The sequence below is a fragment of the Fusarium solani genome, assembly GCF_023522795.1.
Source record: "Fusarium solani strain SB1 chromosome Unknown bctg00000004, whole genome shotgun sequence".
Lineage (NCBI taxonomy): Eukaryota > Fungi > Ascomycota > Sordariomycetes > Hypocreales > Nectriaceae > Fusarium > Fusarium solani.
Window position 1 is genome coordinate 3,952,443 of NW_027072152.1, and position 23,796 is coordinate 3,976,238.

The 23,796-nt window shown below is 53.2% G+C and overlaps 8 protein-coding genes across 8 annotated transcripts; 4 read left to right on the top strand and 4 right to left on the bottom strand.

Moving 5' to 3' along the window:
- Positions 1–632: 632 nt before the first annotated feature.
- On the bottom strand, positions 633–1,820 carry MRS44_008371 (uncharacterized protein; the record flags this gene model as incomplete). The annotated part of the gene is made up of 1 exon (XM_046284008.1): positions 633–1,820. One exon carries the CDS (start codon positions 1,818–1,820, stop codon positions 633–635), a length of 1,188 nt encoding a protein of 395 aa, XP_046133602.1.
- Positions 1,821–2,550: 730 nt separating this feature from the next.
- Positions 2,551–3,660, top strand: MRS44_008372 (uncharacterized protein; the record flags this gene model as incomplete). The annotated part of the gene is made up of 1 exon (XM_046283490.2): positions 2,551–3,660. The coding sequence occupies one exon, from the start codon at positions 2,551–2,553 to the stop codon at positions 3,658–3,660; it is 1,110 nt and encodes a 369-aa protein (XP_046133601.2).
- A 752-nt stretch (positions 3,661–4,412) lies between these two features.
- MRS44_008373 (uncharacterized protein) lies at positions 4,413–6,003 on the top strand (the record flags this gene model as incomplete). The annotated part of the gene is made up of 9 exons (XM_065620888.1): positions 4,413–4,463; positions 4,527–4,662; positions 4,731–4,753; positions 4,815–4,833; positions 4,885–5,007; positions 5,064–5,367; positions 5,438–5,685; positions 5,744–5,915; positions 5,973–6,003. The coding sequence occupies 9 exons, from the start codon at positions 4,413–4,415 to the stop codon at positions 6,001–6,003; spliced, it is 1,107 nt and encodes a 368-aa protein (XP_065476960.1).
- A 693-nt stretch (positions 6,004–6,696) lies between these two features.
- MRS44_008374 (uncharacterized protein) lies at positions 6,697–7,884 on the top strand (the record flags this gene model as incomplete). Its single annotated transcript, XM_046269044.2, has 4 exons — positions 6,697–6,713; positions 6,770–6,975; positions 7,026–7,567; positions 7,621–7,884. The coding sequence occupies 4 exons, from the start codon at positions 6,697–6,699 to the stop codon at positions 7,882–7,884; spliced, it is 1,029 nt and encodes a 342-aa protein (XP_046133599.1).
- A 436-nt stretch (positions 7,885–8,320) lies between these two features.
- On the top strand, positions 8,321–9,883 carry MRS44_008375 (uncharacterized protein; the record flags this gene model as incomplete). Its single annotated transcript, XM_046269045.2, has 2 exons — positions 8,321–8,448; positions 8,503–9,883. The coding sequence occupies 2 exons, from the start codon at positions 8,321–8,323 to the stop codon at positions 9,881–9,883; spliced, it is 1,509 nt and encodes a 502-aa protein (XP_046133598.1).
- A 334-nt stretch (positions 9,884–10,217) lies between these two features.
- On the bottom strand, positions 10,218–13,364 carry MRS44_008376 (uncharacterized protein; the record flags this gene model as incomplete). The annotated part of the gene is made up of 1 exon (XM_046275850.2): positions 10,218–13,364. One exon carries the CDS (start codon positions 13,362–13,364, stop codon positions 10,218–10,220), a length of 3,147 nt encoding a protein of 1,048 aa, XP_046133597.2.
- A 54-nt stretch (positions 13,365–13,418) lies between these two features.
- Positions 13,419–13,856, bottom strand: MRS44_008377 (uncharacterized protein; the record flags this gene model as incomplete). The annotated part of the gene is made up of 1 exon (XM_065620889.1): positions 13,419–13,856. One exon carries the CDS (start codon positions 13,854–13,856, stop codon positions 13,419–13,421), a length of 438 nt encoding a protein of 145 aa, XP_065476961.1.
- Positions 13,857–20,640: 6,784 nt separating this feature from the next.
- On the bottom strand, positions 20,641–22,086 carry MRS44_008378 (uncharacterized protein; the record flags this gene model as incomplete). Its single annotated transcript, XM_046269042.2, has 1 exon — positions 20,641–22,086. One exon carries the CDS (start codon positions 22,084–22,086, stop codon positions 20,641–20,643), a length of 1,446 nt encoding a protein of 481 aa, XP_046133595.1.
- Between the last annotated feature and the right edge of the window lie 1,710 nt (positions 22,087–23,796).

Below are 23,796 nucleotides of genomic sequence, written 5' to 3' on the forward strand. Positions count from 1 at the left end.
TGAGGTAGAGAAATTGGGTGCAGACTTGGCATATGGAGGTTGGAGATGCCAGTTCATCGTCTCTCGATTAAATACATAGACTGCTTCTTCGTATGTACCAAGCCCGTGGTGCCGATCACGGCAAAGCACAGTAGAGTGGAGGAGTAAGTTGGCTGCCAGGCGGAGCGGCGGGATAGTCACCGCTCTCCGTACATGGCTCCTTCAGCGGAACCTCTCCGCAGAACCGGAGCCAAGGGTAGGTGGGTCATACAGTTAGATTCGTTCAAGTTGTTTTGATACACGAAGACAGCCGCTAGCTATTGGTTTGAGTGACTTCCAGTTCTAGTCCGGCTTTGGTCTACGGCCGAGCTGTTCTCGACCGTGTCAGAGGCGACATGGACTGCTGGTCTAGGCAAAAGGATCACGGCTGGATCACACCCTCGGCTGTGAACCAGAGAAACCACTATTAGGCCATCGAGGACTACATTCCCTTGCATCATCCAGAGAGTCTAGCTCACCAGATATTCACAACACTTCTTTTCAACAATAAGCACTACTCGTATTATTCGTCTATCAAGAAATGTGACACCCAGAATAGCCAAGTTTGCAAGATGGCATTGATAAGAATATTTCGACATAACTAGTCACTAGCACTACTGGAGGACATTCGCTGACTGCAGATATACTGCAAATGACAAGACCAACAGGCCAGTCACAAAACTGGCCGAGCTAGCATCGCCAGATGAAGATACTAACAACCTGGTGATGACGACGCTTACAATCCCGCCTGCTCCCCATGCCACAAGCGTTCGGCCATATCTAACCCGGAACCTGGCTGGTTCTGGTTCTTTTGCCTTAATCAGACCAGGAAGAATACCAAAACCTGCGCCATGACCAAAAAGCACCACTGATAAGGCAGCCGCAGCTGTCAGAAGCCCCGGCCACTGTGAGAAGGCAAGGAGAGAGGCGCCTCTTATGTAGAAGAGGGCCAAGAAGGTAAGCCTTGGGCCTGGTCGTGCGGCAAGGACTGGAGCCATGAACCCTCCCAGGGCCAGAGTAACCATGAAGCACGGCAGCACTCGAAGGGCATCCCCAGCAAACGCCTGTCCGTGGTAGGATGCTGCGCGCCATAGTGTTGAAAAGACCACCATCCCAGGAAGAGCATTGAAGAACAATAGGAAGTCTTCGAAAGCTACCGCACTTGGCTTTGGTTGGCACCTCTCGGCATTGCCTGGTTTGCACCTTTCCTTGTCAGTTGGGAGCACAGCTTGTGTGGTCGCACCAACGACACAGAACGCAACGCCGACCAGTTCTAGAAGACGTCCCAGGCTCTCTGCGTCCAATGACTCAGCGTCTAAAATCAAGACCGATGCGAAGCATACTGCTGACCCTGATGAGAAACCCAGAGGACCTATAGCACTTCTGAGCCGACAGTGCTGAGGGAAAGCTTGCCCAACCAAGACGACAACAGCGAGATAAGTCCACCCGACGCCGATACCTCCAACTGTCAGGCAAGCGAGCAGACTCATAAGGTCTGTACGAGCTAGGGATATGCCCGTGCCAGCCACCGCTAGGCCCCAGAGACCCGTACCTGCGGCGGCTGTCGTGCGGGCCCCGACTTTGGTCATGACGGCAGCGCATGAAGCCACTCCGATGGACAGCCCCAGACATGCAGATGCGAAGGGCACGCAGGACCAATCGTGACTGGTGTCAAGTAGTCGGGACAGTTCAGCTTGGAGAGCGCTCAAGGCGTACACAGTCCCCACGCTAAACATGTTGGCAAAGCTGACGAGCGCAACCAGTGGCGCCGACTGCTCGACGGCGGACGATTGAGGGGTCATCGTGCGCCTAGTCCAGATCTTGGCAGATAATGACTGAGTCAAGACAAACAAGGACAATTGAGGGAATAGGTTCAAGGAGGTGTGAAGAATAGTCAAAGTCGGACTCTAAGAGCTGGAATTTGGTAGAGAAGAAACTGTATGCGGCTCAAGGTACTTATAGCCTCCGCTGTCCCGAGCGATGGCTGGCGGGCTATGCGGATTCGCGGCAAGAGTCCCGCTTGGCCTCTCTGAATCTATGGGCCACTGGCGGTAAGCGGCAAGGCATGCCGCTGCTGACCGTAGTAGGGCATGAAGTCAAACGTGTCGGTACAAAGCAAATCTAGAATTGTTTGTCACGTCAAGTAATACTGCCTTGCATATTTCTTTCTTTTCCTCGTCGCGTCTTTCTTCGGCTCGCGTGTCCCATACATGACTAGTCAGGGGCTGATGAGCCTCCTTGGCGGAGTTGAAATCAACAGCCGTCGGGTTCTCGGGGAGCACCCATGGATTGGGATCAGCTGAAGCCACGTCTTGGACCATCGGAAGGCAGAAAAATGGCCGAGATTAAGAAACCTGTTGCCATGGGCTGACAAGTCTGGCTGCAGACGACCAGCGGCATCGCTTCTCCCCGTTCCTCCCGTTATTTCCGCTTTTGCCGGACAGTCTGGTCAAAAGATAAATGGCCATTGTAATAGTGATTGCCTTCCCAGGACAACCCATACATGTTCAACATTCATTCACAACAATAACCATGTCCCCTTCTATCCGAATCGCCGCCTGTCACGCCGCTCCGGTGTTTCTGTCGGCACGACAGACAACGGCAAAGGCCATCAAGTTGATCGAGCAAGCTGCAAAGAACAAGGCCGATTTGGTTGTCTTTCCCGAGACATACATTCCTGCCTTTCCCGTCTGGAGCTCGTTACGCCCTCCAGCCGAGAATCATGACCTATTTAAGCGTATGGCCCTCGAATCCGTCTACGCCAACGGCGACGAAGTTCAGGCTATCCGCGCCACGGCAAAACAGCTGGGTATTATGGTCAGCATCGGTCTATCGGAAAAAGTCCGGTCGAGCAGCGCAACTCTTTATAACTCGAATATCCTTATTGGAACCGAAGGGGAGGTCTTGGTCCACCATAGGAAGCTTGTACCGACATTCTTCGAGAAGCTAACTTGGGCACCCGGAGACGGCCACGGATTACAAGTTGCTGAAACTCCCTACGGAAAAATCGGGAATCTGATTTGCGGCGAAAACACCAACCCCCTAGCCCGGTATACTCTGATGGCACAAGGCGAACAGATTCACGTCTCTACCTGGCCACCTATCTGGCCCACTCGAGTTCCGCCTCCCCCCTCCCACGGCGAACTGACCAACAGCACGCCAGAGAAGCCCAACTATGACAATGTCACTGCCAACAGGACTCGTGCTGCCGCTCATTGCTTCGAGGCCAAGTGCTTTGGAGTTCTCTGTTCAGCGGTTCTCGGAGACGACGCCATAAAGACTATTTCGGACGGCTCCTCGTATCTCACTCAGGTGCTGGAACAATCTCAACGTGGTGCAACTCAGTTTCTGGACCCAACTGGAGCGCTTCTGCCTGGCTTCACCGTGGACCCGGAGACGCAGGAGCATGTTCCTACTGAATACCTTCAAAAACACGAAGGAATTCTCTATGCGGATATAGACGTTGAGGATTGCATCGAGGGGAAGCAGTATCACGATGTTGTTGGTGGATATCAGCGTCTAGATGTCTTTGACTTGAGGGTCAATCGAACTCGCCCGTCTCCGGTGACATTCGTTGAGGGGCAACAAGCTTCAGTTCCAGGAGCTGAAGGAAAACACTGGGGAGAATGTACCGTAGTTTAGACAAATGCCCATTTTGCGTGCAGTGATTACTAGGTAATTGCGTTTAATTCTGTTAGAGCACTTCTTGTTGCCACTTTCAGCATCAGCATTGAAAGGGTTTATTCGGCCCTCGATGTCTTCAAGATCTCCATGGTAATAACTGACCTTGACGAATGCGCATGAGTGAGTATTAGCACATAATATGGCCAGTAGATCATTTCATTTTCTCGATTGTTCCACACCAAAAGCCATGATGATGGGAACAGCGTTTTAAATCCCGAGAGTGTTTGAGATTCATCTAAAGATAGGCCCTGCAACTAGCCATGCCTAACTTCGAATCGTCCTTGGCCACTTTCGGGGTCTATGTCGTTTAAGGGTAGGAGGAAAATCCTTGTATGGAATTCTATCAACTTGAGACCAACTCCAGTGTTAGTGATACTAGCACCAGGAAACCAACCATCTTCACGAGGTAAAACCACAGGTTATTACCATCAAGATGTATTTCTTATTGTCAAGATATCATCAATAGCCTTGAACCGAAAGGTATTCATATCAACTTCTTCTCCTTGATGGCGCATGTATATAGCAATCAAGGCCTTCTTATACTATTACCTAGTCTAGTCTAGGCAGCCACGCTAACCCCAAGCAAGACCCCTGTTTATGGTATTAGCGCCGAGTTATTTAATCCACGGCGGGCTTCGCTCAAACTTGAACCAGGATTCCCCCGCTTTGACAGCTGGCACAGTTCCATCGAACGATCCCGCTTCTTGACCATGGCCGAAGAGCAGAATCCTGAGACACCTCCGCTCGAGGCCGATGACAATGTAGGAATACACCACAGATTGGATGCCTTGCAAGTCTTCTGACCGCCTTGAACTATCTCGCAGCCCGATAACGTGACGGTTGATGATGGCGACTCAGCCCTCGGCGTGGATGGCGTGAGTGACACCACGTCTCTGCGGTCTAGCATTTTGAGGTATCGCGAGGAGAATGGCCGGACATATCATGCATACAAGGATGGTGGTAAAGATGCCCAGTCTTACGCTTGTAGATCCGAAGTGACGCCACGTTCACTGACTGAACTGATGCAGTTTATGTCTTCCCAAACGACGAGGTCTTGTTACCCCACACAGCTAGACTACCCGTAGCTTCGTGACTGACTTGACAGGATGCAGACAGAGAACGAGCGACTAGGTACATAGCTTGAGCCCCAGCCAATACCTGTAACGAGCTTATCCGACGCAGATATCCAACATCACTTGTTTGCCCTCACATTTGAAGGGAGACTACATGCTGCTCCCTTGACTCAGCCGCTCCGTCGGGCGTTGGATGCCGGTTGTGGCACAGGGATCTGGGCTATTGACTTTGGTACAGTCCCATTATGGTTGATGAGAACGCATGCGAATGTTCTAATAAGCGTTTAGCGGACGAGCATCCCGAGTGCGAAGTGAATAACGATCCAGTGGCTAGAATTGAGCTCACAACTGATCATGCCTCAGGTTACTGGCGTCGATCTAAGTCCCATCCAACCATCGGCGTAGGCACCGCACAGCCACGACATGCCCAACACTATGCTGACATGTATTCCAGCGTCCCACCCAATGTCTCCTTTTTTGTCGACGATCTCGAAGACGTCTGGGATTACTCGACCAAGTTTGACTTTATCTTTTCGCGCTTCCTCACGGGGTCAATCCGAGACTGGCCCAAGTTCTTCAACCAGAGCTTTGAGTAAAAATAATTGTCCTCTCATTCCCTTCCCTTGTTTAACTAATTGTTGTTCCCAGGTTCCTCAACCCAGGCGGCAAGATCGAAATCATGGATATCATCTACCCCCTCGATCTGATGACGGCACACTATCTGAGGACTCACCGCTCTACAAGTGGGCGACGTTGCTTCTACGCGCCTTTGCTGCCATGGGCTCTCCGCTTGATAGCGCGTTGAAGTATAAGGAGCAACTTGAAGCGGCTGGATTTGTCGATGTTCACGTGGTGCAGCGCAAGTGGCCGATGAATCGTTGGCCCAAGGCCAAGATATACAAGCAAATCGGTAAGACTCGGAGGATAAAGTCTTGATATTCCAGCGGTCGCTCACTATTGACTATTAGGAACATGGGCTAACCAGAACACCATGGATGCCTTGGCGGCGATAAGCTTAGCTGTATTTACACGTCCCGAGGGGCAAGGGGGCCTCGGGTGGACGAGTGAAGAATTGGAGGTTTTTCTCATCGAGGTCCGGAAGGATATCAAAGATCACACTATCCACTCATACTGGCCCATGTGAGTCTGCAGATCTGAAGAGCCACGGAATCTAGGAGCGAGCTAATCATGTCCCAGTTGGTCAGTATACGCTACGAAACCTGAGTGATGGGAATAAAGTTGTGTAGGGCAAACCGGTCGCGACTGGCCGGGTTAAGGCTGGAGCTCTACAGTCCCAGGGTCTTTTTATGTTGTGAATACGGTCCCAGTGTCTTTCTATGTTGTGAATATACCTTGGTCCACTTGTTTGCCGTTCCCTGGGGCCACAGTCGCCAGGTTTAAACGCTAGTATTGTCCTTGCTCTCGCACACGGCCTTGTCGACAGCTGCCCCGGCCTTGAACTCTTTCTGGGAGTCATAGAGATGGCTCAATATGGCATTAATAATACAGCCCGATATCCCGACGCTCAACTAAAAGACCACGGCAAGTGTCGGCTACTGTATCCCTTTTCGCGATCCTAGCGACACCTAACTCGGTGGTTGCTGAGTCAGTTGGTGATGGGATCGTCTCATCGACACTAAAATGGCAGGTCTCCGCGACGGGCACAGAGCCCAGTCGCTTAAGCAAGCAAACGCGGCTCTCAATGCAAGTGGCGGGACAATTGCTCTTTCGTCTCGAACACTGTATTTGCAAGCAAAAGTCGGAGCATAAGTAGCGCCATTCTCCCCACAGTGTCGTAATTCTCATGTGCAGCTTAATAATTCGGTGCATGAGGACATAAATAACCCATCTTGAGCCGTAGTACCTAGCCTCAGTGTAGCAATCCATCACCCATCTCAATCCGCCCATCACAACTATCAAAATGTCTTCAATCTTCCTGTGAGGCTACTATCATGCTTTTCCTGACGTATGCATATTACTGACACTCTACTCAGCACTGGAGCGTCCGGCTACGTTGGTGGTCAGGTCCTCCGCGAGCTGGTGCGCGGTCACCCAGAGTACGCCATCACGGCTCTCGTTCGCGATGCCAAGTCTGCAGCGACCATTTCGCAGGCCTATCCCAAGATTCGGACCGTGATTGGCGATCTTAACGATGGTAACTTGGTGGAGAAAGAGGCATCGGAGGCCTCTGTGGTCGTGCGTGCGTATTACGACTCCAATTGCTAGCGATGACTCTAATAGAGCGTGCAGATGTCGCATCAAACAGCCACATTGGCAGTGTGCAGGCCATCCACCGCGGCTTGCAAAAGCGACAGACTCCCAGCTACTGGGTTCAAATCTCTGGCGCCAGCGGCCTTGCTGTAGAGGAATTGGCGTCTCCATCCTTCAAGCCTGGAGAGCCTTCAGATGACGTCTGGGATGACCTCGCTGGCGTCGCATCCATCCGAGACCTTCTCAAAGCCCACAAGTCGCGGGCGGTCGACAACTACATTCTCGATGTCGCTAAGCAAACACCTTCCGTCAAGACAGCTCTCGTTCTGCCTCCCATCATCTACGGAAAGGGTCAAGGTCCCATCAAGCAGCGCAGCTACCAGATCCCCGCGCTGGCCAAGGTCGCCCTGGAGAGAGGCCGTGCAGTGAGAGTCGGGCGGGGTCTGAGCCGATGGGGAAACGTTCACGTCGCCGACGTTGCGAGGCTGTTTACCGTTTTGGCTGAGGCTGGCGCGAAGGGAAATGACGATAGCAAGATCTGGGGAGAGGATGGCATCTATTTGACAGGCGTTGGAGAGATTGTGAGTACCGCGTTCCCCGCAAGATGCACTACAAATGCTAACCCTCACATCAGTCGTGGGCCGACATCTCAGACAGAGTCGCCCAAGCGGCAAAGGACCAGGGCCTTCTGGAGACCACTGAAGTGGAGGAGCTTCACCAGCCCGAGGCCGACACTGTGCTGCCCTACAGCTCTGTCTTGTTCGGCAGCAACGCTAGAAGTAACGCCCGTCGCGGCGCTGAGCTGCTGGGATGGAAGCCCACAGAAGAGGGCATCGAGGCCGAGATCCCGAGAGCGGTAGCGGAGGAGGCGGCTGCGAGGCGACAGTCTAGCCTGTAGATAGCAAAAATAACCACCTAATGGAAGCCATCTCCTTCTACCTACTCTGTATGGAATAAAGATAGCAAACCCCTCAGTCATGAGGCCCTTCTCTTCGCCCCGAGAACTCACCACGTCATTCTGCCCCTCTGTGGAGAGAGGGTGAGGCGGGGTTTTGGCGTCTCACTGTTGGCTTATCTGATTGCTCCATTCAGAGCGGAGGTTGCTTCAAAAAGAGAAGGTTTCCGCGACCCAGTTTCGCAAAGGGAACGAGTTGTAGTCATCAGCATCACCAACTTGACTCGGTTCGAGAAGAGGAGAAGCTTCCATCATCAATCGGATACTGTTTCCGGTCGCCGCTCTCAAGGGTACAAGAAACCAGCTTCGCCAGCCCCAGACCCAAGCTTGTTATCCCCAGATCGCTAAACCCTTGTCCTCTTTGCAGTAATTATTCGTCATGGCGCCTCCCTGTGTTGAATTGACGGCTCCGAATGGAGTCAAGTGGTCTCAGCCCACTGGCCTGTTTATCGGCAACGAGTTTGTCGCTTCATCCAGCGGCAAGACAATTACTTCCATTGACCCTGCGTATGTTCAATCAGCGTCAATTTGTTAATGCGATTACTGACATTGGTACTATAGCACTGAGGAGGTGATTGCCACTGTGCAAGCCGCCGATGCTGAAGACATCGACAAGGCCGTCAAGACTGCCAGAGCTGCCTTGCGCCACGAGTCATGGAAGAAGCTTCCTGCTTCTGACCGCGGTCAATTGATGTACCGTCTGGCTGAGCTGATCGAGTCCAAGAAGGAACTCTTTGCCACCATTGACGCCTGGGACAATGGCAAGACATACATCGAGACGTTGGAGAACGATCTCGTCGAGGCCGTCGGCGTCATCCGCTATTACGCTGGCTGGGCCGACAAGACGTTTGGCCAGACCATCAGCACAAACCCTCAAAAGTTCGCCTACACAATCCGTCAACCCATCGGCGTTGTCGCGCAGATCATCCCTTGGAACTATCCTCTCTCCATGGCTACGTGGAAACTCGGACCTGCCCTCGCCTGCGGTAATACTGTTGTCCTCAAGGCCGCCGAACAAACACCTCTGAGCATCCTCGTCCTGGGAGAGCTCATCAAGGAGGCCGGATTCCCCCCGGGAGTCGTCAACATCGTCAATGGACTCGGCAGAGACACGGGAGCTGCCTTGGTGCAACATCCTCTTGTGGACAAGATCGCCTTTACCGGTTCCACGGCGACGGCTGCCAGCATCATGGGCGTCGCTGCAAAGACGCTCAAGAACATCACCCTAGAGACTGGCGGTAAGTCGCCATTGCTCGTCTTTGACGATGCGGACCTGGAGCAGGCGGTCAAGTGGTCGCACTTTGGCATCATGTCCAACCAGGGACAGATTTGCACTGCCACGTCGAGAATCCTGGTCCAAGACACCATCTACGACGCCTTCATCAAGAAGTTTATCGACACTCTCAATGTCGTGAGCAGAGTCGGCAACCAATGGGATAAGGATACATACCAGGGTCCTCAGGTGTCCAAGGTCCAATACGAGAGGGTTCTCGAGTACATCGACATTGGAAAGAAGGAGGGCGCTGTCGTGGCAGCTGGAGGCCACCCTCTCAAGGTTGGAGACTCCGACAAGGGCTTCTTCATTGCCCCGACAGTCTTTACCGAGGTCAAGCCCTCGATGCGCGTCTATCGCGAGGAGATCTTTGGTCCTGTAGTGGTAATCACCACCTTCAAGACCGAGGAGGAAGCTATTGAGCTTGCCAACGATACCACGTACGGACTGGGGGCCGCTGCCTTTACTACAAACCTGGAGAAAGCTCATCGGGTTGCGGCAGAGATCGAGGCTGGCATGGTCTGGATCAACAGCAGTCAGGACTGTGACCCTCGCGTGCCATTCGGAGGTGTCAAGCAGAGCGGTATTGGCAGGGAGCTCGGTGAGGCAGGTCTCGAAGCCTACACACAGATCAAGGCCGTTCATGTAAACATGGGGACCAAGCTGTAAAGTAAAAGCATTATAGCTCAAAACAACTAATTGACACAATTGAATCACCATTCTGAAGCAGTGTATAACTTGATAAGTAGATTGGACATAGAAAACTGTATCTGGTGAGAGAAAACCGGAAAAGCCAGACTACTATACGAACAGGGGAATATACAAAGAAAAACGTCTGTCTGTCTAAACAGAGGATATAAAAGCCAGGACCTTTGAACCACCGTCCCATTACCAACCGCAAAAGACAATCTCAAAGACTCCAGATCCTAAAACCTCGACCCAATAAAGTGCGTGATTTCCCAGAAACAAGTTTCGTCATCTTACAATACCCGTTGTCCATCGTCTAGTGAGCCTTCTCCGACGGTTTGGCGGCGTACTCCATCAGGATGTCGACGGCCTCGTCCCAGCCTCTTGAGGCGGCAATCTCGGTCACGCTTCGACCAAGCTCGTCCTTGACATCGAGGTCAAAGCCAGCCTTCTCGCCGAGCAGGCGGAGGATGTCCTCGTCGCCGTTCTCGACGGCCTGCATCACACCGTTCCAGCCACGGTACAGCTTGTTAGGGTCGGCGCCGTGCTCCAGGAGGAACTCGAGGATATCACCGTCGCCGCGGTATCTTCGCAGGGCCTTGACCACGGGGAGATGCTCGCCGGGGGCGTTGATGTCTGCGCCACCCTCGTTGATGAGGAAGTAGACAATGTCCTTGCGATCCTCTCGGATGGCAGAGGTGAGCGGTGAAAAGACACCACCGTTCTTGTCCTCGACCGAGACGCCGGCGGCGAGGAGCAGCTTGACGGAATCCAGCTGGTTGGCGACGACGGCCATCTCCATGACTCCCTTGAAGGCTCGGGGCTCGGCGAGCACAGAGAGGACTCGCTTGAGGATGGGAGGGTTGCGGACGGCCATGCACACAGGCCAGTCCTGACCACGGACGTTGGGGTCTGCGCCGCGGGTCAAAAGAAGGTCGACCATCTCGATCCTGTTCTCTCGGATGGCGGTAGTGAGAGGGGAGTGACCCTTGGGGTTCTTGTCGTTGGGGCTCATGCCCTGGCCGAGAAGCCAGCTCAGAGCCTCCATGTTGTTGACGCTGACAGCAGTCTCGACAATGCCCTTGGGAGAGTTGAGGTTGACGCCAGCCTCGACAAGAGCAGGGAGGAAGTGAAGGCGGTTATGTGTGATACACTTGAAGGCCGGGTACTCGGCGGCGGGAATGTTGGGGTCAGCGCCGTTGGCCAGGAGGAGAGTGAAGATGTCACTTCGGTTGTCGCGGATGGACGTGCAGAGAGGCGTATATGTGTTGTCCTTCTTCGCGTTGGGATCCACCTTGGCGTTGAGGAGGACCTTGACGGACTCGATGTTGTTGACACTGGCAGCGAGTTCCATGATACCAGGGCACTTCTTGGGGTCAGCTCCGTGGGAGAGGAGGACCTGCAAGCAGGCAGTCTGGTAGGTGGCGGGCCAGAGCATGTGCTTGGGACCAGGCAGGTTGGGGTTGGCCTTGTGGTCAAGCAGGCTGGTGACGATGTCGACCCTGGAGTTCTGGATAGCCTCAAAGAGGGCAGTCTTGCCTTCTCTGCTCTTGGCGTCGGGGTCGGCGCCGTAGTCGAGGATGAGGTCGATGAACTTCTTGGGTGTCTTCTTGTTGATGGCGCTGATGAGAAGAGTCTCACCGGTAGCCGTGAGCTGGTTGGGGTCGCCACCATAGATGAGGAGAAGGTGGGCAAAGTTAACCTTGTTGGCGATAGCAGCAGCGGCCATGGCGGTCTCATTGTCCGGACCACGAGTGAAGTTGGGATCGGCGCCATACTTGAGAAGAGGAACGGCGCCAGCGAGGAAGGACTTCTCGACGGCGGCGAAGAGAGGAGTGACACCATCACGATCAATGCCGTTGGGATCAGCGCCGAAGAGCAGAAGAAGACGGACAGCCTCGGCGTCGCTGTTCATGACGGCTTCCTTGAGAGCCATGTGCTCGGGTCCAGTGTTGGGCGAGACGCCGCGATCCAGAAGTTGCTCAATGAGCTTGTGGTTCTTGCCACGGACAGCAGAGATGAGAGCGGACTTGAGGTTGGCGGCATCAGCGCCAGCAGTGTTCCTAGGGTTCCATCGAGGCATGCTGAAGGGATCAGCCTTGAGCCGGACAACCTTGGTTCCACCATTGAGGTCAAGACCAGAGAGCTCCTCGAGGGAAGCTTCGCTGTCGGAGAGAGTGGTATGCTGGGAGCGAGTCTCATGCGACTCGTCAAAGGTGCTCATGCGATCAAAGGTCGCGGTAGTTCCAGAGTGATATCGTTCGTTAGAGCTGATGGAGCTGGCAGTGTTGATGTTGTTGGAGCCTCCGTAGACTCGGAGGTCGGCAAGGCCAGGGCTGAGAGGCTCCTGGGTCATGGAAGAGGTGCGCTCGGCCCAAGGCAGAGGAGGCAATGGGGGTTGGTTGGTGCTGATGACACTATGGCCTTCAATACCGCGGTGCTGAGAGGCCGATGAAGGCCTGTACTGTGATCCATGACCTTCAGACTTGGCCCGGGAGACACCAGCTCGAGTGTCCATGCGATCGAGGGCGGCGGCGAGGCCAGTGTAGCCGATTCCAAGCTCATTCTCAATCTTCTCATTGCCCAGACTCCACTGGAACATCAAGGCGCTCATGCGAAGGCTCTCGCGCGTGCGACCGAGGGCGATGATCATCTTCTCGATATCATTGTCACCAAAGATTCGTCCCCATCCACGTCGCATGCGACCCATGGCGCCCTTGCGCTCGTTCTCGAGGAACTTGCCCAGCATCTGGTCTAGGAGCTGGAAGTCGGCCTGGGTGACGCGGAACTTCTTGCTCAGCTCCGAGATGACATCGCCGGGGAAGGTCTGCTGGTTGCGGATGCACTCGCCGAGACCTGCCTCGATGGAGAAGAGGATTTCGCACGTGTCGAGGAAGTCGTGGGCCAGGACGTCGAGGCCGTGAGGCTGCTTGGTGAGCATGGTCAGATACTCGAGCATGCGGACCGAGATGCGGTCGCCGAGCGCCGTCGTCTTGTGGCAGAGCTCGAGGCACGCCGTCTGGGCCTTGGTTGAGTTGGCCATGACGTTGCTCTTCTTGGTGGTGAGGGATCGAGGCAGCGGGCTAGGGTAGAGCTGGGAGTGCTGTGACAGCGACGAGGTGCTTGAGTAGATGCGCTGCTGCTGTTGTTGCTGTAGCTGCAGCTGGTGTATCTGCTGTTGTTGTTGCTGGAGGAGCTGTTGCTGCTGCTGAAGGAGAGTCTGGTGCTGCTGGGGCGTGCCCGGGAAGAGGTGACGATGTTGTTGTTGAGGAGGAGTCCTCGGACGAGTCAACGAGCCGGGCAGAGACGGGGTGCTGGGGGATGAGGGGAGACCGAGCGCTTCTTTGGATACCAAGGAAAAGGACTCCCGGGGTCCAAGAGCAAGGGCTTCGATGAAAGAGTATTCCTTATCTACTCTCTCTTGTCTCTCTGCGGTTCCCAATGCGAGATGCTGCGAGTTCATCATTGAAGACGAGACGGGATAGATGTACGGACGAGGCTCCCTCTTTAGAGGAATTCAGGACGCGGGAGCAACTGCCTTTATGGCGCCCAAGCCAGAGTCGGCCCAGGCCCTATGGAGCTGTGGCCGCGGCCGCTCAGGTCCCAGAAGACGTGCCATCTCGAACTTGGCTCTCCGTTCCGTGCCTGACCAGCCGCAACATCTGCGCTGCGCTCTGACGACAGGCATGAGGAGGAGGGTGTCGTCTGGCGCGCTACGGATCTGCCGGACTGTGCAGCCCAGTTTCAGTAGCGCAGTCACACTAACGCCCCAAGATCCAGGGGCCCACTCAGCGGACTCGATCGTGCTTGGGTGAAAGGTAGGGAGGCCCCTGCTAGATGGCGCTTTGACACGGGGATGCCCCTTGAATCCGTCATGAGAGTTGCATGGCGCCGTCCGTGTATCGTAGCCGAGACCTTGGGAGTCCACCAGATGAACGGGCCTCCTTCCCTGCATGGGATAGGACGTTGCGATCGTCATCTATATCAGACGGAGTAACAATGTCGACAATTACCCTGGACTAGAGCAAGATTGACTTGCAGGAAGCAGGGCAGGCAAGGTAAGGCAAAGCCGGCAAGGCAAGCCTATCATGCCCGAATACTACATACACGAGGAGAGGACAGCATCAGTGCGCTCGGACTGGCTCTTCAGGAGGGAGCTAGAGAAACAAGACGAGAGGGGGCATGGACGGGCTGCAACCAGCCAGCCAGCCAGAGCCCACGGGGGCAACGCGAGGCTTTACCCGTCTCTGGCTGTGGGTGTGCAGAAGACAGGCAGAGAGAAAAGGCACGACACAGATCGGCATAAGCCTTGACAAAGCCCGCGGTGCAGACGCTAAACCCAGGATAACCTGACAACCGCTGTGACACACCACTGGACCACCAGACAGACAGCCCGCCCAGCCCAGCCCATCTCACAGCTCCCCCAGCCCAGCAAGCACAGCGCAGCTCCTCCCGCTCACAGCGGCTGAGACGGTACGTCGGGACAGGAGACGTCGGGACAAGAGACATGGCTGGCTGGACGACAGAGACATGGCACCAGAGGCGTCGTTTGGAGTGACGAATGGACTGGTCCAGATCGGGAACCTTGCCGGTAGCGCCAGGAGGACCCGAGGGGAGCTAATCATGGCGATCTGGACTGCGCTTTAGCACGCATCGCATCGGAGCTTTTGCATCACCTCACCAGTGTTTTCCACGATCAAAGGCCTGCTAAAAGGCAACTATTGGACCCGCCAGTAGAGGACCTTACCCACTGTAGGTCAGCCACTGTCCAGTCTCTGACCTCGGCTGGGTGAGACATTTCGATGCACTGGGTTTCCTTTCTTTTTCCTTCCCTCCCCTCACAGAGAGCCCGGCCCCCAGATCCTGGGGATTTTCGAGGTTTTACTTTTTCTTCTTTGACAGAAGGACGCTAGAGAGGGTTTTTAACTACCAGACGGGCGTTCCTGGCGCCAGAACAAAAGAGGAACGAGAGGGAAAAAACTGGGTGTGCCTGTCCCCTTGCTTGCCCCGAGTACCTAAATACGGGCAGATGGTGGTGAGTTCACAGCCCCCTGCTGATGCGGTGCGCTGATGTCTCATGTGCGGCATCATTTTTGTATCAGTGCGTTTGCAGCCGCGTGCCTCAGTCTATTATTCCTCTGTCTGTCCATCTCTCGTGTATCTCAATGAAGAAACCCTTGCCGCCCCCCCTTCAGAGACCCATAGACACAATTAATTGGAAACCCGGTATGTAGCCACCTGGGCTGAACTGGGCTGAGCCACCGCATCTAAACTACGGGATACGCTGCTGCATGATGCGCGATAATTTCAGGGTTTGGGTAAATTTGAAAGGCATACCAGCCTCCAAAGCCATGCAGTTACTTTCTCGCCCATTCATTCATTCAATTCCTCATGCCCAACCACCGCTCTCCGCTATCACCCGCGCGTCGCAATCTCTGCATCTACGGTGTGGCAATCGACAATGGGCAGATAGTTTCTGCCCCCATTTCTCCCACCAAGCAAAAGAGTCGCGCTGAGTCGCCACCGCCGTCACGACCGAACCAGGCCATCTGCCACGTGGAGATAGGCTGCTAACCTGGGTTATGCAAGGGCCAAGGCGTTCTCTCGACTGAGGCCCAGACAAGTTCAAACCACCCACCCCCCATCAATCCAGCAGGAACTGAGCCCAAAGCTCCGAGGCTGTTGGTTGGATGACCCCCCTCTCCTCTCGACAACTTTCTCCGGATTAAGCATCGCGTGTGGCTCCAAACCCGAGTGTCACTTCCACTAGCGCTGCACTACATATCGCCGGCGTGGAAAAGGGGTCAAGGGAGGGCGTGCCCCTTGCGACACAGACCCGTTGGCTCATTCATGTCTACGAGCCACGAGAGTGAAGAAGAAGGGGAGAAAAAACATGTTTGCGATTGTGACGGCGATGCGTCAAAAGAGACCAGTCGCAAATAGGCGGCAGTGGCGGCACCTTGACAAGGCTTCACAGCAGTCTGTAGCCACAAGGCGGGTAGCCCACCTCTAGGAATTGCTTTTTGGGTCCCGTATGATCAATCAGCTGTCATGGACCCGTCCATCTCCATTCCCGCCAAGGTTCCCAAGGAACCGGGACCGTTCCCAAGCTTGTTTCTGCATCCATCCATTCACACAATGTACTCACTCTCGGTAGTCCCGTTGGTGCCCGCATCGGAAACGGCAGCTCTCACCAAGCCAGATGGCGTCCCAGCCGTGGTGGCCGTGTTTGCTTCATTCCTGGTCCTGGGGAAAGACGAAGAAGCAAAAAAAGAGAAAAATCTCGAGTCTAATTTCTCATTCCTTCTTACCGCGCAAGGCGACCATCATCTCCCTCCCTACATTGGGCATCACCCACTATGCTAGGCACCCAGGTGGTTTTGATGTAAGGGAGTCGTCCGCTGGAGAACACATGTCATACTGAGATGCCAGCCGATGACGGTTCATGTCTTGATATCTGACCTCTGGGGTCTGATATCTGACAGATTGTCTGAAAGTGATCCATCATCACGTTGGCAGCCGAGACTTGCATGCCTTCTGAGCAAAGAGGCTGAACAAGATGCTCCCATCCTTGGAATGCCCCCAGAAACCTTGGTTCGCGCCAAGCATCTCCACCAATCCATGCCCAATCAAACACGGAAAAAAGTTTGCCTCTAGCATCTGGACTTCAGCCCCGTGACCAAAAGCAAAGAGACAAGAGGAGGCTCTCACAAGAAGAAAGCACAGTGCCCCCCGTGGCAACAGAGCCGTCTGTCCTTTTGTCGAGTTTGCATCTGTGCGGATCTCACATCTTGCATAACATGGCTGCTGACCCGAGATTCGAGCCGCCCGGCCTCGTACTTCCGCACGGCACGGCAATCTGCAATGTCAAAGCCCGTAACGCCACATTGTACCGGGGAGAGCGACCAGTTACAAACAGTCCTCAGCCCTCTCACACCTCCCCTCAATTTGCCCTGACTTGACTGTGGCTGGCTCATTCACCCAGCGAGGTGGGATATCAATTAAACCCAGCTCTGTTCGACCCTGGGAGGGTGCCATCACCAACAAACTCTATCCAAGCCTTAGTGCCAGGCGGGCTCTGGGCAGAGTGAATTTTGTCCACTGAGAGGCCAGGGCATTCTTGGTCGAAACAATTCAGGAGCCATTCAGTACCCTCTTTGTCAAAGTGTTGAGGCCAGAATCCTTGCACGACGTGGTATTCATCACCACCTCGAAATAGCTTCAATAACAACACCCATTCTGCCCCCCATGGCCAGTGCCATCCTCCCCCGGGCTCGGATATATCGATCATCCAAAAAGACGTTTGACCATTGTCCCCGTCTGGACGCTTGGACTTCAGCTATGAAGACGCTAAAAATGTTGCTAACAAGTTTTGGCTCCAACTTGTCAACATCACTTCCCGTCCCCCAACACACCAAGATTGAGAATGGTCTGAGCGTTTTTCTAACAAACAAAAGCCACAAGACTCTCGTCGAATCCGGCGGACCGGAACGCGGAGCGTCGTTTGACTCGGGAAAGGGGCATTAGAGTCAGGCACATGTCAGGGGGTCCGAGTTTACTGCACATTGACTCACACAGCGCTCACCACCTGTGGCTTGCCGTGAGTGTGTAGGGTAGGCGTTGGATGTCGGAATGGCAAAGATGGATGAGCAATCAGGCTGTGCTGGTAGACTTGTAGGGGTGGCCAAGTGATGTCGTAACAATCCGTATTCGATCATATTAAGACCTTGGCAAGTTTCAATTGCGCTGCCAAGGTGGAACTGTGCTTTTGTCGCTGTACCATGCAATTCATAGGATGCGGTTCGGTTTCCGCGAATTCACCCACCGCCGTCACTCGAAACGACGCCATGTCTAGTGTCTCACCAACTTCAACGGAGCTCCTTCATGACTCGCTCCCGCATTGATAAGACCGGCGATGTACCCATCTGCGGTTCGATCTACAAATCTATATCGCTTCGAACTCCTGCAATATGTGCTGATGCTGACTGATCTGCATGCAACTCTCGATGAGATAGGGAATGACCGATCAAACAAGCAACAGGGTCATTTCGGCAGTTCGAATGAGTCCACTGACACGCGCATCACTTCTGAATGGGGAAGAGAAAGTATCAGGCCTGAAGGAACAAGGCTATTCATTGCCTGCAAGTCAACAAAGGCATGGCGGGTTAAGGGGGCTGACTGTCTAGGCTGTTACTGATTGTTCGAAGAGCAGGCTCCAGGATTGGCAAGTCCTGACAAGCCATGTTCGATATACCCCATTCATCTTGAGCAAGCGACCCGAATCGAATACATGTCACAACAACAAAAGCCACCAACCGCTATGTTTACGAACCGCGCTTACACGAAACAGACCGAGTGGTGAAAGGGCTGTCAGCACGATGACCAGATACAGTTTTCACTGGTAAATTCCGAGGCCAATGACGGATGCAGTGTTTGCCTGCGACTCTCACACAATGATTCGATAGACTGTCGCGTCTAGTGACTGCATATGCATAGCTCCGCCGCGCGAATACCAGACAAAGAGACCAATCGGACGAGACGACCGAGACTGGAATGACAACTACAATAGAGAGGAAGCATGGTGAACACAAGAGCTTTGCTATCAGCATGGAAACTGTACTTGGCAACACCATTCTGGAGAGCGTTTCAGAGGGATGGCATGTCCAACCCGCTGCAGAGAGTCATTCTCACGGATACCTGCCCATTTCAATTTGAAAGAAAGCCAAGAGTTCCAGGCCCCCGTCTTGCTAAATTCATGGGGAATAGTCATCAGACAAAGCGACAATAACGAAGAAACACAATCTTTCTCTCCCAGTCCGGATGTAGTTCGATGCAAAGAGGCTTATCAGTTCGCCTTTGTCCCGGTGCTGCCCAGATTCCCTGTTTCGGCCTTCATGGTCTCAACCACCGCCCAGAGGCTTCGAATCACATCATCGCGCGTCTTGCTCGATGCTTTAGACATTTTACAACATAACACCCAAGGCAGACAATGGGATGCTCCATACCTATGCGATAACATGAACCTTAATCTAAACTTGTCAATAAGACAAACATGTGCCTAGCTGACTCGATGCTGACAGAAACATGGCCCCATTCCCAAGCGGCCGGCGCGGAACTAGGCCAACTGTCAAATCCAATAGACTCTCACGTCAAACGCCAGACCAGCGGTTCGCCGACGCTTCCGATCAAAGACGGCCGATGACAATTCCCCCGCTAATCACATTCATGTGACGAGGCCCGGGTCTAGACCAACAAGGTTAACCGCCGCGGTGGTGACAGCTTTGACGGAGTCCACATCTAGGCCGTGGTCTTTTTCCGCTTGTGGCGCTCGCCTAAGAGATTCGCACGGCCGGACCGACGTGCTGCGGATATTTCTTCACGAGCTGAGCCAGCTGAACTTCCCCAGGCCACTGGGTGACTCTATTCCCGTACTGGTTAGCGATTCGTCATCATTCATGAGGTCACTTGCTGGGCTGTAATTGCTATGGGGCCTTGATTTGTGATCTGCCCTCACTACCTGGGCACTTGAGCAAGTTTTATTAAGGAAGAGAGCACCGATGAAGCCGTGAGATGCGACCTCAGCTAGATACGTCTTGAATTGCAATTTAACGCATTCTTTCCGGACTAAACCTCAGCGGCGTGCTTAATGACTGAGAGCGAGCTACTGGTAGCCTTGTATAGCCATCACTTATCTTGACCAGCACTAACACCCCACCGTCTGAAGCACAGAGCCGTGCTGGTTTTGACGGAATGATTAGTTAGAAAATGCAGCGACTGATGGGGTTAGTGTAACTATGTTGCCCTCCTTGTACCCGCTCTATGAACAATAGAGTGCTCGAGGTGACAACATGAGTAGAATTAGGTTGAACAAAATTAAGAACGACAAGTAAGACGTGATAGTATTTTACGATCTGATTTCAGCGCGTTTAACGTTATGCTTTAACTACCACTTTCCTTGCGGCTGTGGCCGTTATACTCCTTTGGCCAGAAGTGCCAGATCCATCGATAATGGGCACAGCCACAACTGGATAGACTTGATTATCGAGAGCGTTAGAAAATCATGCAAGTAGGAACTTGTATAGCAGGAGACTTATTTGACTAAATGATTCAATGCCTGCTTAGGTATGCAAATGGTTAAAAGGTAGTACTTCGTCAAGTTTATGCGGAACCTAAATAGAGGAGCTTGCTACCTACCTACCTGCCATAAACAAAGATGGATCTCAGAATATGCATCTAATACGGCGGTAAGCTTAAGAGCGCCGCTCCTGTCATTTCTCCGACTAACATTTTATATGTAGAAGCAGCTCCCCCAATCCTAGCTATCTACGTGAAGGACCCGCGTGCGCAACATTTGACCTGGTGTAGTAAACACTATATTGAAAAGTTAAGTAGGCACCTAAGGCGTGTAGTAAGGTTAAGCTATACCAAAGAAAAAAGCAACAAAGCTACGGTGTTTAGACTGGGTGTTATACATACAAGCCCATATGAATGCGCTTGTTCAGACGATGTACTACGATGATGGGCTTTTCGAAAACGAATCAACTTGTAGCACAAATGGACATTGACCAACTGGTGATTGTTCCTCATAGGCGGAGAAAGGAAAATTATGGCCACGGAAACGATTGAGAGGCATGGTCTTTGTATACGTGAACGCGTATAGACAGCTTCAAGGTTGCACTCAGATGATCAGATGAATGGAAGGGATAAAAGTATTGAAATTGTGCTCCAAGGCTATTAATCTAAAAAATCGCATTGTTTCCGCAAGAAAAGACTCCTCCAATTCCGTCTCCCTTATCAAACAAGTCCATCAACTCTGTGATGGCTGCCCACAATCCACCTGCATTGAGGAAGAGGGTAGCGCAGATAATAAGGACATTGACAATGGAGAGGGAAATTTTTCTCCAATTGGAGAACTTGACATCCCAGTTGCTGTAGAACCAGAAGATGGCTGCAAAGCCATATGTAAACCACGGGATCGTCGTGGCGGAGGTGATGGAGAGGATGGAGTCGAAGATGGGGATGACGTTTGAGATGGTGAAGATGAGGACCCAGAACGCGCTGACAGAGATAACCCAGGTGGTCCAGGACTTCACACTGTTGTCGGTGACTTGGTTGAGAGCGTTCATCTTCCGGAGTGCGGCGACATAGAGATACTTGCAACCAGTGTGGCCGATGGAGATGGCTGTAGCAATGACGGCTGGCAGGACAATTCCATACGCAACCTTGGCCGGAACAGTCGCAGCGGCACTGAGAACTGGGGAAGTTGTGAGTTCGGCGCTGAGGCAGTACAAGACAACTGCCATGATGACGTAGAAGACGGTGCTGCCGATTTCTAGGACAGCCAAGGAGAAGCCAAAGTCGCGAGCAGGGTCCTTCATCTCGGCCATATAGCTGACAAAGGTGAAAGTACCGGCATATGAAAAGACGACCCGCAGGCAAGCGTTGAGACCATCACGGAAGGAAGGATGGCCAACAACAACAATGTCCCTGGACCAATCATCTGGCTTGTTGTTGGGGCCTGATACTGCCAGGCTAATCAAGACGACCATGCAAGCACCAACAACGCTGACAGCGTTGGGAATACCGGCCTTGGAGACGAACTTCATAGTTCGAGGAATAGATAAGAGGTAGCAGCAGATGCAAGAAACCAGAATAAATACAACTGTGCAAGTTCCGTGGTTACTGAGCGTGTTGAGGGCGACTGATAGAGTGACGACTGCCGACGCAACGATGAAAACAACCTGAATCATCATGACAACGCCGGCAATAGACTCGAACCAAGGACCTCCGACGATCCGGGTCATCTCGACGATGCTGACAACGTTGGGGTGCTTGCTATAGAACTGCAAGAGCTCAAAGGCAGAATACCATGAGAGGAAGCCGATGCCGATGATGGCGATGATTCCGGGGATGACGCCCAGGGTCTTGATGGTTGACGGGAGAGATAGGATACCGAGACCGAGCTGGTTTGTGAAAAGGATGAGGATGGTATCCCAGCGGCCAAGCGTTCTGTAATTCTTGCCGCCTTGTTCGAAGATGTTTCCCTTTTCAACGGCGCCGGCTGGCACCTCTTGGAAGTCGGCGGCAGTCTTGACCTGGTCATTGTCTGAGGCGCTCGATTCGTGAATCTGATCGTCCGCCGCAGCCGGTTCGGCCGACTTTTTGGAAAATTTCATGAGACCCATTACCGCGGATGTATTGGTGTTGTTCCGGCTGGGGCTGAGGAGGTCTGGGATGGGGCCTTGGGAGGAGATGTTGAAGTCTACCCTCTCAACATGCGGTCCTTTGGGATGAAAAGAAAGTACTTATGCACAAGGCAAGGTAGAAATGGGAGGAGAGGGAGAAAATATGAGAAGAAATCAAGTCCGATGGGCTAGCGGGTGGACCAGATTCTATGAGCGGAGTAAGGGTCTCCATTTATATACCCTTTTTTTTCTGGAAAGTCATATACCCCAGGCGAAAGAGCTCCGATCGGAGCAGGTCTTTGGGCGGGTAAGAAGCTTTGATGCCTGCACACATGGCCGCGATGGTCCGATGGAGACTCGGGTGGGAGAATGGGGTTGTGGGAAGGAGTTCATAGTGTCCTCCAGGAACCCCAGGCGAACAAGCAGCCTTCTTGGGAAGTCGGCCACCCAATGGAGGCACTGACATTACGGAGTTTGGGCTATCAGGTCATTTGAGACCAAAGACAAAGTAGTCTGGTGGGAAGAGGGGTCGTCTGCGGAGGCGTGGCTGTCGTCTTTTCCCTCTTCGAGCCCAACCCCGTGGGGGACGGCGAGTCTGGAGGTTCCATGTTGTGTCAATTACGTGATGAGTTGCAATTCTCCAATGTCATCTACGACGAGTGAAATCCTGGGGTCGAGGTGTTGAGATTGCAGGTCCCTTGAGGGAGAAGCTTGAGCAGCCAAGATGCAAAAAAGGGTGATCCGGAGGCGAAATTGCCAGTTAGACGAGGGGCTTTGCTTGGCCGCTGACGATGAATGGACCGTGGCCGATTGGACATCGGTGATGCCGGCATACCCGCCGGGATGGAGCACCGAAAAGTGGAGAGCCGTTCCGTTGGTGAGGTTGACCTGCCTGAAATGATCCTGCAGCCTTGGCTAAGGAATGCACGGCCGTTACCTCCGTGTGTTGGCCGGTGGCGCCGGAGCCGTCCGCCGAGTCCGGTTCAAGTTTGGAGACAGACTCGGCGGCGCAGACCGGAGTTCTTGAGCAAGACGCGATAGAAAAAAATTCTGTTAAAAAGAACTGAACTGAACAAACACTCATCCTCAGCCAAGAATCAGCTGTTTACCTTCCTGACAATGTGGAGCTTTCTCGGCTTAATTCTCAACTGGCGCGCCTTCTTCAAGAGTTTCTTTTACGTAGAAAGATGGAGACAAAAGTCTCGGCGTGAGGCTCTCTTACATAGCAGAAACCCACACGTGGTCCTGAGAGGCGACGTTGGAGCCGCTTTTAGTGGAGAAGAGGCTCGCTTTTGACGTCAGGGAAATCAGGGGTTTGGCTGCTTCCACGTCGCCTTCTAGTGCTCTTCCATGCTTCCACGGACGAACCCGAGGCCCTGGATTAGACAAAGAGAGACTCTTTGTTCCTCGTTTCATCTCGGACCCGCTCATGTCTTCCGGGATCGGCGCCCTTTATCTTGTCTTTCTGTCGTATGCTTATGAAAATGACAGAGATCAAGCGCGCAAATCTTGAAGCTGGTGCCACTGTGAGACGGGGTATCCGCAAAAAAAGAGAAGCTTACCCGCCCACGGGTCGAACGACGTGTATTTTTGTTCCTTACATCTGATTTTCAGGGTCATGCTATGTTACATTCAAGCTCTACCAAACAATTTGATCACCCTGCTTGATCTGGTCGCCCGTGTGTCCAACGCACCTTAACTAATTGCTTT